Source organism: Chrysoperla carnea, chromosome 2, assembly GCF_905475395.1.
Source record: "Chrysoperla carnea chromosome 2, inChrCarn1.1, whole genome shotgun sequence".
NCBI lineage: Eukaryota > Metazoa > Arthropoda > Insecta > Neuroptera > Chrysopidae > Chrysoperla > Chrysoperla carnea.
The window spans coordinates 77,161,076-77,172,439 of NC_058338.1; the positions used below are offsets into that span (position 1 = coordinate 77,161,076).

The window sequence follows — 11,364 nt, forward strand, 5'->3', positions numbered from 1 at the left end:
GCAAAAAAAGGCTGTTATATGGATTAAAAGTTCGAGCAGCGAAACTTTGGGGTTTTTCTTTTCACATCAAAATAAGTATTTTTTGAAATTTTTTACTTTCCCGGAGTGGTGCAACATGTTTAAAAAACAAAATGGCGTCAAAAATGGAATTTTTTTCAGAAATTTTATCATTTTTATTTTATATTCGCAAAAGGAGACATCGGTGCATATCCAAATTTGGTAGGTTTGTAGTCAATGTTAAGAACTACTCCTCATAATTTTTTAGTGGGGTTTCGTCCCTTCCCCTCCCAGTTATATATATATGTATACATACATATGGTAAAACAGTTCATTTGACTGTAACTTGAAAAATATTCGATTGATTTTAATGAAACTAATATCAATAGTAGGTTTTATTACTTACAACTTTCGGTTAAAATTTTAGCGAAATCCGTTAAATAGTTCGGCCAAAATTTCCAATTTAGGGAATTATTTAAAATGGCTGCCATTTTATGCCATTTTGTCCTACGAGGTTAAATTTTTTTTTAAATTGTAGCATTTTTTATTATCTTTCGATTTTATAATAAGTAACTTACCCGTAAAATGACTCCTTGATCCATATTTTTGCGAAAAACGGAAAATTTAACACTTTCTGGAAATAATTGTTTGGGGGGTGTATGGACTGGCTTTGGGGGGTGTTTTTTGCTTTGGCATGAGAAAACTATTTTTAAAAGAGGTCTTTATGGTTTAAAGCAAAATTTTTAAGTTTTAACCCCCGCGCTGTAAGGGGGAAGGGGCGTATGAAATAAATGTATCTTAAAAGATTTTAAAAAGAGGTCAAAATGGTTTAAAATGCTAAAGTAACCCAAAATTTTAGCTGTTTATATTAATATAGCACTTTTTACAACATCCACCCCTTCCACTCCCGCTTTCATATTTTTTGCAAATTCAAAATTTTTAGGACGTATAAAGGGGTTTTTGGGGTCGCTGATCTCGAATTTTGCAATAGATTATCAAAAACAATTGTAATATTTTTAGGGGGTGTACTTATTTGGGCCAAAAGTTCGAGATCAGCGACCCTCAAAACCCCTTCATACATCTTAAAAATTTTGAATTTGCAAAAAATATGAAAGCGGGAGCGGAAGGGGTGGATGTTGTAAAAAGTGCTATATTAATATAAACAGCTAAAATTTTGGGTTACTTTAGCATTTTAAACCATTTTGACCTGTTTTTAAAATCTTTTAAGATACATTTATTTCATACACCCCTTCCCCCTTACAGCGCGGGGGTTAAAACTTAAAAATTTTGCTTTAAACCATAAAGACCTCTTTTAAAAATAGTTTTCTCATGCCAAAGCAAAAAACACCCCCCAAAGCCAGTCCATACACCCCCCAAACAATTATTTCCAGAAAGTGTTAAATTTTCCGTTTTTCGCAAAAATATGGATCAAGGAGTCATTTTACGGGTAAGTCACTTATTATAAAATCGAAAGATAATAAAAAATGCTACAATTTAAAAAAAAATTTAACCTCGTAGGACAAAATGGCATAAAATGGCAGCCATTTTAAACAATTCCCTAAATTGGAAATTTTGGCCGAACTATTTAACGGATTTCGCTAAAATTTTAACCGAAAGTTGTAAGTAATAAAACCTACTATTGATATTAGTTTCATTAAAATCAATCGAATATTTTTCAAGTTACAGTCAAATGAACTGTTTTACCATATGTATGTATACATATATATATAACTGGGAGGGGAAGGGACGAAACCCCACTAAAAAATTATGAGGAGTAGTTCTTAACATTGACTACAAACCTACCAAATTTGGATATGCACCGATGTCTCCTTTTGCGAATATAAAATAAAAATGATAAAATTTCTGAAAAAAATTCCATTTTTGACGCCATTTTGTTTTTTAAACATGTTGCACCACTCCGGGAAAGTAAAAAATTTCAAAAAATACTTATTTTGATGTGAAAAGAAAAACCCCAAAGTTTCACTGCTCGAACTTTTAATCCATACACAAGGCGTAATTTCACTCTACTATATCTGTAGTTCATCTATTCAATTGAAAAACTCCCACTCTCCAAGTGTCTTACTACTATCTCAACGCATATCGAAGCTTCAACACATGTATAAAATACCTCTCACTTAGATGCATTGCTTAACGCATGTATTCTGTCATACTCGTGATATTTATATGCCTAGATGTAAATGGAACATTCTGTATACAAACAGTAACTGTATGATTTGATTGCAAAAGAATGCCCCTCTGCTAACCAGATTGATCACAGTTTTGCCAACCTTATGATCGGTTTTTTTTTTTAATATTTTTTTTACAATATCGTCTTTGTTTAATGGAGACTGGGATCCTTTTGTATGCACGGCGCCCTGGAGAGTAACCGAAAAAATCCTTAAGTAAATCCACCCCTGTAAAAGGGCTCACATTTTTTTCTTTTTTAATTTTTAAAAAATGTTTCTGTTTTTTAATGCTAAATAAGAAAGTTCCCTTAATTCTATTATCGTTTAAAACTACATAAGAAGTATATGAGTTACAATTGCAAATTATGCATCTCAATTTCAAATGATATATATAGTTCACTAACGCTTACATTGCTTCTACTAACGATTCACAAACGCTTGCATTATTAAGTCATGCCAAGTATATATACTAGCAGCGACTAAAAAATTGATACTGATAGGAGCTATTTATATTTCCCAAATTTGATCTGGAATGAAAATTTGAAAAATGTGATTGAAATTTAATTGAATTAAATAATTGGTTTATTAAAATTGGCAAAAAATTGTGGATTATTTTTTTCACTCGAATTTTTTAATAGAATATTTTCTGTATTCGGGCGAGTGACTGTCTATATTAACTCGATCGAGGGCGAGTGGGATAGTCCTGTTCAATTACTCGTTTGATGTAGACATAGAAATTATATTGTTCATGTAAAACATGCAAAAAAAAAACGAGTTAAAAAAGCAGTTTTTCTGCCATTTAGAGGATTAATAACGATAAATTTAGTAATCAAGAAAAATGAAGTTTCAATCTTGGCTCGAGTGTCGGATTTTTGGAAATCGAGCTTTTTATTTTGCAAATGTCAAAAGTATTGTCAAATCGTTTCCAAAAATCAAAAAGTTACCCTTCATTTTTTAACTCCTTCGACGGTTGAAAATATCCTTCTATTGGTTTCAACGTATTATACTCTCAAGAACTTTCTTTAAACATAAACGGGAGGTAAAATACATCGTCGAAAGACACAAAAATTGAAGCATAAAATTCGACACTAAAGCCACGGTCAAATAACTTCATTTTTCGTTATTACAAAAAATTTGTTTATCAATCTTCCAGACAGCAGAAAAAAGAATCATAGAAACTTCGATTCATTAGAGACTAACGGCAAGTAGTTCAGGAAGAGGGGGCAAGAAGGTGGACAGACAAAATTTATAGATGTAAAATTTAGAACAAAACAAGTGAAAAGAAACAATTGACTGAGTTAATTGTTGAAATACCATGCATAGTCAGTGTTGATTTCTTTATCACATAACACATACAAAAATGTGTAGACAGTGTTGATGCGCAATCGTTTGTTTTTTTGACGTCACGTAAATAACAAAAGATAGATATTCCTATATTAATACATACTACAGTGCAACCTCGATATAACGAATCTGAAGGGAACCAGTAAATATTCGTTATATCAAGTAATTCGTTGAACTGAGGTTCGTTATGTTGAGGTTAGATTGGTCTAAAATTCGTTATAAAGAGGTAAAAGAATAGTTTTATTCACCTCAATATGTATTACGTACTTATACTAATAAATGATAACACATTTTTATCAAATTACTACATATGTATATGTGTTTGCTATGTATTTATACTATTTCTTGATAGTTGAAAATTCGTTATATAGAGGTTGTACGCAAAGAATATTCGTAAAGTAGAGGTATATTTTATATTGACTCTTATGGACAATTCAAGGGGATTACGAAAAATTCGTTAAATCGAGGAAATCGTTATATTGAGGTTCGTTATATTAAGGTTGCACTGTATAAAATTTGCACCTAATTAACGCCCTCGTGGGTAAATAGTGATGTTTACAAAAAAATGTTTCAAACAAAAGTTTTTTATTTTTTTATAAGGAACATTTTTACATTTAAACTTTTGTTCTATCTCTAACGGTTTACAAGATGGGTCCTACGGACCCAAGACCCAATTGACCTATTATCCTCATTTACGAACTTGACCTCACTTTTTACGTCCTGAGTACGCTGTAAATATTTCAGCTCGATATCTTTTTTCGTTTTTGAGTTATCGTGTCCACAGACGGACGGACGGACAACCGGAAATGGACTAATTAGGTGATTTTATGAACAGCTATGATGTTGGATTTTCCGCCAACTTCTTGAATTGAGTGGACTGAATCTACTACTATTTTTGAGATGACGATTGTCCAACATAAATAAATAAGTTTTGTTGATGTAATTAAATGTTAATACAAATTCATTAAAATAAGTTAATGGAACTTACCCGTTGAAACTGGATCCCATGTGGTACGAGTCCATGTGGTACGGAGGAAAATTTTTGGGATACCAGGATAAGGAATCGCACTTCACAACTTTGAAATAAGGACCCGTTTTAACGAGAGAATTTATAAAACAGTTCAATAAACACCAACTTTTACAATGATTTTATTATAGAGATAAATAACTTTGCTTTTGCGGTAACGTTACGGAACGATATTAACTATTAGCAAAAAAAACTACTACTGATTACCAAAAAAAAATATCTTATTATTACATAAATATTTACGGCTTGTATGTAACATTTATGTACAAAAAAAATAAAATATAGTTTGTCTACACAAAACATGATGCGACGCCATAAAATAAAATAATAAATTTGGAAACTAACTGCGGCCTCAACATCCCCCCCACCCTGAAATATTGTTTCAGAAATCAAGCAAACCAAGTTTACCAAATTTTAATGTAAAGGGGACATAAAGGGACATATATAGGAAACTAAAATGCTAAACCATAAGGTTCTAAAATCAAAAAAATCAAATTCTAATTAAGTGAATATTATATTAAACTAAAACAATGCTACTCTACTAAAATACGTAAAAAAAAAAAGGTTATTGTGAGGGAAGCGGGCAAACTTTAACCGTGGGCCTTTTGAACAGCCCTTGTTTGGTTCGAACAGAGACAACTCTAATTACACCGTCTTTACTAGGGAAGATTTCTTCGATAACACCAAGAGGCCACCTTAAAGGCGGAATGCCATCTTGTTTTAAAATGACAACCATACCGGGTACGATTGGAACAGAGGGGGTGTTCCATTTTTCCCTGACTTGCAAGGTTGTTAGATATTCCAATCTCCAGCGATGCCAATAGTCTTGAACCATTCTATCAATCAATTGAAAACGATCCAGCCGATTGATTGGTTCAGCACTTAAATCTGGTGCGGGAATATTTTGGAGCGGAGTTAGCGTCAAAAAATGTGCCGGAGTCAACGCGGTGGGTGCGGTTGGATCAGAACTAAGAACGCATAGCGGACGTGAGTTAAGTAATGCTTCAATTTGAGCTAACAACGTTGTTAATTCTTCATAAGACAATAGTTGGGAATTGAGACCTTTATATAAATGGGTTTTTACGGAGCGCACGTTGCGCTCCCAAATACCTCCGAAGTGCGGAGAGTTTGGTACGTTGAATTTCCAAGCTATTTTCCTTGAGGCGAGCTCATCTCCAATAAGTTCATTGTACTCTTTGGATATTACAAGTTTGTACAACTCGTCTAAATTCGATTTAGCTCCCACGAAATTCGTACCTTGATCGGAATAAAGGCAGGCGCATAAACCACGGCGAGATAAAAACCTTTTGAAGGCTTGTAAAAAATGTTGCGTTGACAATGAACTTACTAGCTCTAAATGCACAGCTTTAACGCTTAGGCAAACGAAAAGGCAAATATAAGCCTTTTGCGACAGTGTACCACGTTTACGGTGAAGAGTGATACTTACAGGTCCTAAATAGTCAACTCCAGTGTGAAGAAAGGGTTTAGCTTGCTGAATTCTATAAGCAGGCAGGTCGGCCATCAAAGGAAATGTAGGTTTGGGTTTAAATTTATAACAATAGTTGCAAGATTGGATACGATTACGAATCACTCCACGACCCGCCATGATCCAATATTTTTGGCGGATAAGTGCAGAAACTAAGTATGGTCCAGTATGTAAATTCTTACGATGATAGTAATCTATTAAGAGGTTTACTAGCGGATCCTTCTTTGGTAAAAGCAAGGGATGCTGCTGATCATAAGTGAGTTCAGCTGAGTTTGACAAACGACCCCCCACCCTGAGAAGGCCATCCCTCAAAAAAGGTCTGAGTTTTCGTAAATAAGGAGAACATTCCTTATTAGAAGCTAAAAGTGACATATCTTCCTCGAAATGTACCCTTTGTACTACTCTAATCATTGTTAGCTCAGCCTTTTCCAATTGTTCAGCGAGTATATAATTTTGTCGCGGTAAAATACGAAGAAATCGCAATACGTATATAGTAGCCCGAATTAGTTTCCACCATGTTGAAATTCGGGTCACTAATAGATATAGTGAATTTGCTCCTTTATCAACGAGCGGAAGCGCTATTAACTTTTGTTCAATAGTGGTCGAACTTACACCACTATCAAATGGTTGAATAGGCCATTGATTTCTGTAATTAGATAACCAAGATGGCCCAGTTAACCAGAGCGGGTGTTCTAATAATTCGGAAGGAGTTAAACCACGTGAAATGCAATCAGCGGGGTTAGATTGGCTATCAATATGGAACCAATTTTCTTTGGAAACCAACTGCGTGACCTTTGTAACGCGATTTGCCACAAATGTCGCCCATCTTGAAGGAGAAGAATTTAGCCAACTTAAAACTACGGTGCTATCAGAAAATGCAAGTAGGTCGATTATAGGAATCCGGGATCCATATGTATCTAATACAAAATGAACTAATTTTGAAACTAAATGTGCGGCGCATAATTCTAATCTGGGAATAGAAATTGTTTTTGTTGGCGAGACTTTCGATTTAGAACACAGCAATGTGACTTTGATTTGTTTGTTTGGAGTTAAGGTTTGGAGGTAAACTACTCCTCCATAGGCCTTTTCACTGGCATCAGCGAAAGCTACTAAAATTGTGGGACTATTTTTGAAAACAGACACATGTCGCGGAACTTGAAAATTATTCAACAACGATAGTTCATCAATGAATAATAACCATTTTTTTAATATGTTAGGCGGTGGCGTATCATCCCATTGAAGTGCAAGACTCCATAAATCTTTAATAATTAATTTAGCGTAAAGAATAACGGGAGATAAAAGACCTAAAGGATCATAACAGCGTGCAATGGTGGATAAAATTATGCGTTTTGAACAGGTTTGTCTAGTTGAGTTAACCTGAAATGATAAAATATCTGCATGCGGGTTCCATTGAAGGCCAAGCACCTTCAATGTATCACTTTCAAATTGTAGCAGGTCAACAAGATGAATTTCCGGTGGAATAATGTCGAGAAGTTGTTTACTATTAGAGGACCACTTGACCAATTCAAATCCTCCTGATTTAAACAAACCCACCGATTCCTCATACAACAATTTGGCATCATCAATACTATCGACACTAGAGACAAGGTCGTCTATGTATAGATCTCTTAAAACAACTTGTGCAGCATTCGGATATGTTTTGGATTCATCTTTAGCCAATTGTTGGACAACTCTTAGAGCCAAATAAGGAGATGATTTGATTCCAAATGAAACTGTGTTCAATTGAAGTTTTGTAACTAGTCTCTCAGGTGAGAAACGCCATAGTAGTCTTTGATAACGTCTATGCGATTCAGCAACAATAATTTGTCTGTACATTTGTCGTATGTCTGCACACATGGCAATGGAAAATAAGCGAAAATTCAATAATATAGTGCGAATATCTATCTGCAATTTTGGTCCCGCATATAAAATGTCATTTAAAGATAATGAAGAAGTACTTTTCATACTGGCATCGAAAACTGCGCGAACTGGTGTTGATGAACTAGCTTTGAATATGGGATGATGAGGTATATAATAGGTCGTTGAGTCGGAATCGTTTTCTTCGACTATACTCATGTGACCTTGATTTAGATAATCTTGAATAATTTTGTCGTATTCAAGTTTTAACTCTGGAGAAGCCTTTAGTCTCCGTTCCAATGAAAGATATCGTTTATAGGCAAATGAATATGAATCACCTAAATTTGAAGGGTGATTTTTAAAGGGCAATGATACAATATATCTCCCAGTAGGATCTCTATCAACCGTTGAAACGAATAAATTTTCGCAATATTCATCTTCAGGGTCCATTGCCACAGATACTGAGACCTCTTCTAATTCCCAAAAACGTTTTAAAATATTTTCTATGGGTGGTTCATCCATTGTAGTGCAAAAGATCTGAGTTTGATCGGTTGAAGACAAAAGAGGTGCGCAACCCATAACCACATAGCCTAAGCTACTCTCAACTGCAATAGGTGATGATTTGGAGGTGGTTACTCTACCAGTGTAAAACAAATGCGGGAATAATTGAGCACCAATTATTCCGTCTATAGGACCCGGTTGATGGTATTTTTCATCTGCAAGGGGTAAATTCTTAAAACAGGACATGGATTCCGTGTTTATTGGTGACGTTGGTAATTGATTCGTTATTTTGTTGACTACTAAGACATTTATATTGTATGATTTTAAGGGATCATATCGCGAGAAAAATGTTAAGTTCGATTGTCCATGGGCTGGGTTGGAATTTGATCCGATTCCACTAATTGAATTGTAAACTTTGGACATTGGTAGTCCAAGGCGTTTGCGACAATTTGCGGTTAATAAATGAGCTTGAGATGCACTATCCAAAATAAAACGAGCTTGTTGCTTTTCTCCATTACAATCTTGAATATAAACAATAGCGGTAGCTAAGAGCACTGTTGAGTTTTGTTGAGGACTATTACACGATGTCGTTGAGCACAAACTATGCGAGGGCGAAATACTTTCTAAACTATGGTTTTCTTTCGGCGGTGATTTTGACTCAACGGCAATAGGTCCAGTTTGCGGTATTGTAACCCTAGTTTGGTCAAAATGCAATAATGAATGATGTTTCAAGTTGCAAGTTGAACAAGTTGATTTTGAATTACAATTTGCTATAAGGTGACGATCGCTTAAGCAATTCAAACATAAATGTTTTTGAATGGCGCAAGTGTATCTTTCCTTTGGGGAAAGCCTTATAAATTGGCTACAACGGTAAACTATATTGTGGTCAGTCTGATGGCACATTGGGCATTTGTTATTTGATGAGCCATTTTTAATCATAAATGAAGACATGGTTTTGGACTTATTGTGGCTAGCGTTATTAATTTGGCTGGATTTAATGCTATTAGCATAAGTAACATGAGGACGTGAGCGCGATAAAATTTTAGTTTGTTCTTTCACAAACTCAATAATATCTTCGTAATTTGGGATAGAATCTTTTCTTTTATAATTTTCGAACAAACGTGATGTTTCGGGATCAAGTTTAGATAAAGCTAAATAAGAAAAAATGAAATTTGATAAATTAGGGATATCTAATTTTTGTAGGGCAACTACAGCGGTATCAAATTTTTCGACGAATGAATTGAGCTGGGACTCAGAGTTTAATGATTTAAATTCAAAAATTTGTTTCAGATAAGAGCTAGCTAGTACGCGTTTATCCTGGTATTTATCAGTAAGTGATTTCCAAATTATTGGATAATTTTCGGAAATTGGAGGTATTCCAGAACAAATATTTAAGGCGTTTCCTTTTAGCTGTCCAATTAGATAATGTATTCTATCCGTGTCATTTAATTCACAATTATCATGAATCATGCTTTTGAAACACTGGTAAAAGATGGGCCACTGAGAAATATCCCCTGAAAATGTAGGCAATTCTAATTTAGGAAGTCGCGGTAAAGATCTATGGGGTTGTGAATTTTGTATTGTCGATGAGGTTGCCTTTTCTCTATCAGCTACTTGCCTAGCTACAAAGCGAATATGATCACGTAGGTCCTCGAAACTGTTTAAACATTGGTAATCAGGAACAAAAGTTTTGTCTAGTTTTAATTCAAGGAGGTTTATGGAATCGATTGTTTCCGTAAATAATAAACTGGTTTGCTCGAACCCCTCGTATTTAATTTTGAAAATACGAAGATTTTCTGAAGTTGCAATATTATTGCTTGCATCGTAGATACCTTGAATTCGACGAAAAAGATTCTCCTTTTTTGCCGTTAAAACTCTCAATTGTTGTTCAGTTGCCATTATGATAGCCGTTAACAATTAATTTTTAATAACAAACAATGAATAAAGATACAAAAAAAAATTTCTAAAATGTTCCAAAAAAAAAATCCCAACAAATGAATTTAAGTATTGTTTAAACAATTCTTGAATGTTCAATAGATGTTTATTGAATGTTCAATAAATGTAGCGAAGCAAATTCAAATGAGTTTAGAAAGCTAAATTAAATTCAAACTATTTCAATAAATGATTGCTATGGCGGAGCAGCAATTTTGTTTGAGACAAACTATAATAAAGTACGAAATAATTTTTAAATTTTTATTTTCTATTTTCGAAATTAATAAGTAATTAAATAATCTTGATTCGCAAAATGGTTTTAATTATTATCTCGAATTTAATTAGAAAATTAAATAAAACTATTTAAAGCGGTTTCAAAACTAAAAAAAAAAAAAAAAACAAAAAAACAAAGTATCAATGGCGATTTCAAAACTACAATAACAAAATTTATGGCGGTTACTACTAAACTAACAAAAAAAATTGAAAAGGTTTTCCATCCGGTTCGTATGGACCAAATATATGTTGGATTTTCCGCCAACTTCTTGAATTGAGTGGACTGAATCTACTACTATTTGGTCCATACGAACCGGATGGAAAACCTTTTCAATTTTTTTTGTTAGTTTAGTAGTAACCGCCATAAATTTTGTTATTGTAGTTTTGAAATCGCCATTGATACTTTGTTTTTTTGTTTTTTTTTTTTTTTTTAGTTTTGAAACCGCTTTAAATAGTTTCCAAATTTATTATTTTATTTTATGGCGTCGCATCATGTTTTGTGTAGACAAACTATATTTTATTTTTTTTGTAACATTTATGTACAAAAAAAATAAAATATAGTTTGTCTACACAAAACATGATGCGACGCCATAAAATAAAATAATAAATTTGGAAACTAACTGCGGCCTCAACAGCTATGACAAAATTTTTTTCCTAGCATCATTAGTTTTAAGCGTTACAAACTTGGGACTAAACTTAATATACTATGTATATTTCATATATGCATGGTATAAAAACCTATGTTGCTCATTTACGAACTC

General features: G+C 33.6%; 1 protein-coding gene across 1 annotated transcript; it reads right to left on the minus strand.

The window, feature by feature from the left end:
* Nucleotides 1–5,014: 5,014 nt before the first annotated feature.
* On the minus strand, nt 5,015–10,297 carry LOC123292935. The gene is made up of 4 exons (XM_044873648.1): nt 10,186–10,297; nt 9,462–9,549; nt 6,431–9,092; nt 5,015–5,029 (listed from the first exon to the last, which is right to left on the minus strand). The coding sequence occupies exons 1-4, from the start codon at nt 10,295–10,297 to the stop codon at nt 5,015–5,017; spliced, it is 2,877 nt and encodes a 958-aa protein (XP_044729583.1).
* Nucleotides 10,298–11,364: the final 1,067 nt, after the last annotated feature.